This window comes from Prionailurus viverrinus, chromosome B3 (assembly GCF_022837055.1).
Source record: "Prionailurus viverrinus isolate Anna chromosome B3, UM_Priviv_1.0, whole genome shotgun sequence".
In the NCBI taxonomy this organism is placed as follows: Eukaryota; Metazoa; Chordata; class Mammalia; order Carnivora; family Felidae; genus Prionailurus; species Prionailurus viverrinus.
Window position 1 is genome coordinate 72265234 of NC_062566.1, and position 1263 is coordinate 72266496.

The following is a 1263-nucleotide window of genomic DNA, read 5'->3' on the forward strand; positions in this document are numbered from 1 at the left end:
CCACTAAAAATGTCATTTCAGATTATATATATATATATAATATATAATATAATTATATAATATATACTATAATAATATATAATATAATATATACTATAATAATATATAATATAATATATAATTATATATAATATATAGGTATCTATAATATATCTATATATATTATAACTCCCTCCCCCCTCCCCCTCCCGCAGAGGTGGTTGACGTTTTTATTGCTCTGGAGTGGAGGCAGGCGTTCGGGAACTTTTGGTGGTGCTGGCGTGCCTCCTTTTCACCATCACAGGCTTCTGGCTGCGCAGGATGGCACTGGTTCTGTGAATAGCAGCAATGTTCTTGTTCTTCTTGTGACGGATGCTGCTGAGAGTGGCCTGGGCATTCTTGTTGGTCTGCATGTAGGAGGTGGCAGGTTTTTGCTGGCCAGATCTCTGCCTAATGACCACAACCACCCCTTTGCAGTTGGCCGGCTGCGGGCTCCACGCCCAGTCTTGTGGTCAATCATCCCATCGTATAAGAACGAGTTGCGTGCCTTCAGGTTATTGGGCAAAGGGTTGTACATCTGCTTGTTGCCCTTGATCAGGAAGCTGGAGCGGTTCTGCATGACCATCCATTGCAGGTGGGCCGACATGGCGGCAGCCCCTTTCCCTACTGCAGCTAGAAACGAAAGAGCTGTATAATGTATTTTTAATACAACCCATCGAAACCATTAGAAAATTATAATGGAATTGAGTGATTTTTTCTCTTGTTGATGAATATATCATCCAAGATTGTATCTAATTGATAATTTGCCCAAATTGGAATATGTGTCTAGAAATCACCTGCTACATAAATGGGCTAAATCTGTCAACAAAAAAACGAGATAAGACATGCATGATTTACGTTTAGTGAACTCATGTTACTTCCTACTGAACATTTGTTTCCAATTGTTAATAAACCATATTTTAATAATAATTTCTAAGATTTTCTATGGAATTAATTTCACTCTCCAGTATAGTATAGAATTCTTGGATTTTTTTTCAAGTGTTCTTTATTTTTTTAACTTCTTATATTTTTATTTAAGTATAATTAACATAGAGCATTATATTAGTGTCAGGTGCACAATATAATGATTTAACAATTCTATACATCACTCAATGTTTACCATAACTGTACCTTTTTAAAAATGTTTATTTATTTTTTGGTAAAGAGAGAGGGCGATGGGGGGGAGGCAGAGAGAGAGAGAGAGAGAGAGAGAGAGAGAGAGAGAGAGAATCCCAAGCAGGCTCA

The 1263-nt window shown here is 37.2% G+C and overlaps 1 protein-coding gene across 1 annotated transcript; it reads right to left on the reverse strand.

The window, feature by feature from the left end:
- Window positions 1–209: 209 nt before the first annotated feature.
- Window positions 210–644, reverse strand: LOC125168100 (60S ribosomal protein L28-like). The gene is given in 3 exon segments (XM_047863045.1): window positions 210–461; window positions 463–481; window positions 483–644. Coding segments are annotated over 3 exon segments (414 nt in total). The 5' UTR covers window positions 626–644.
- Window positions 645–1263: the final 619 nt, after the last annotated feature.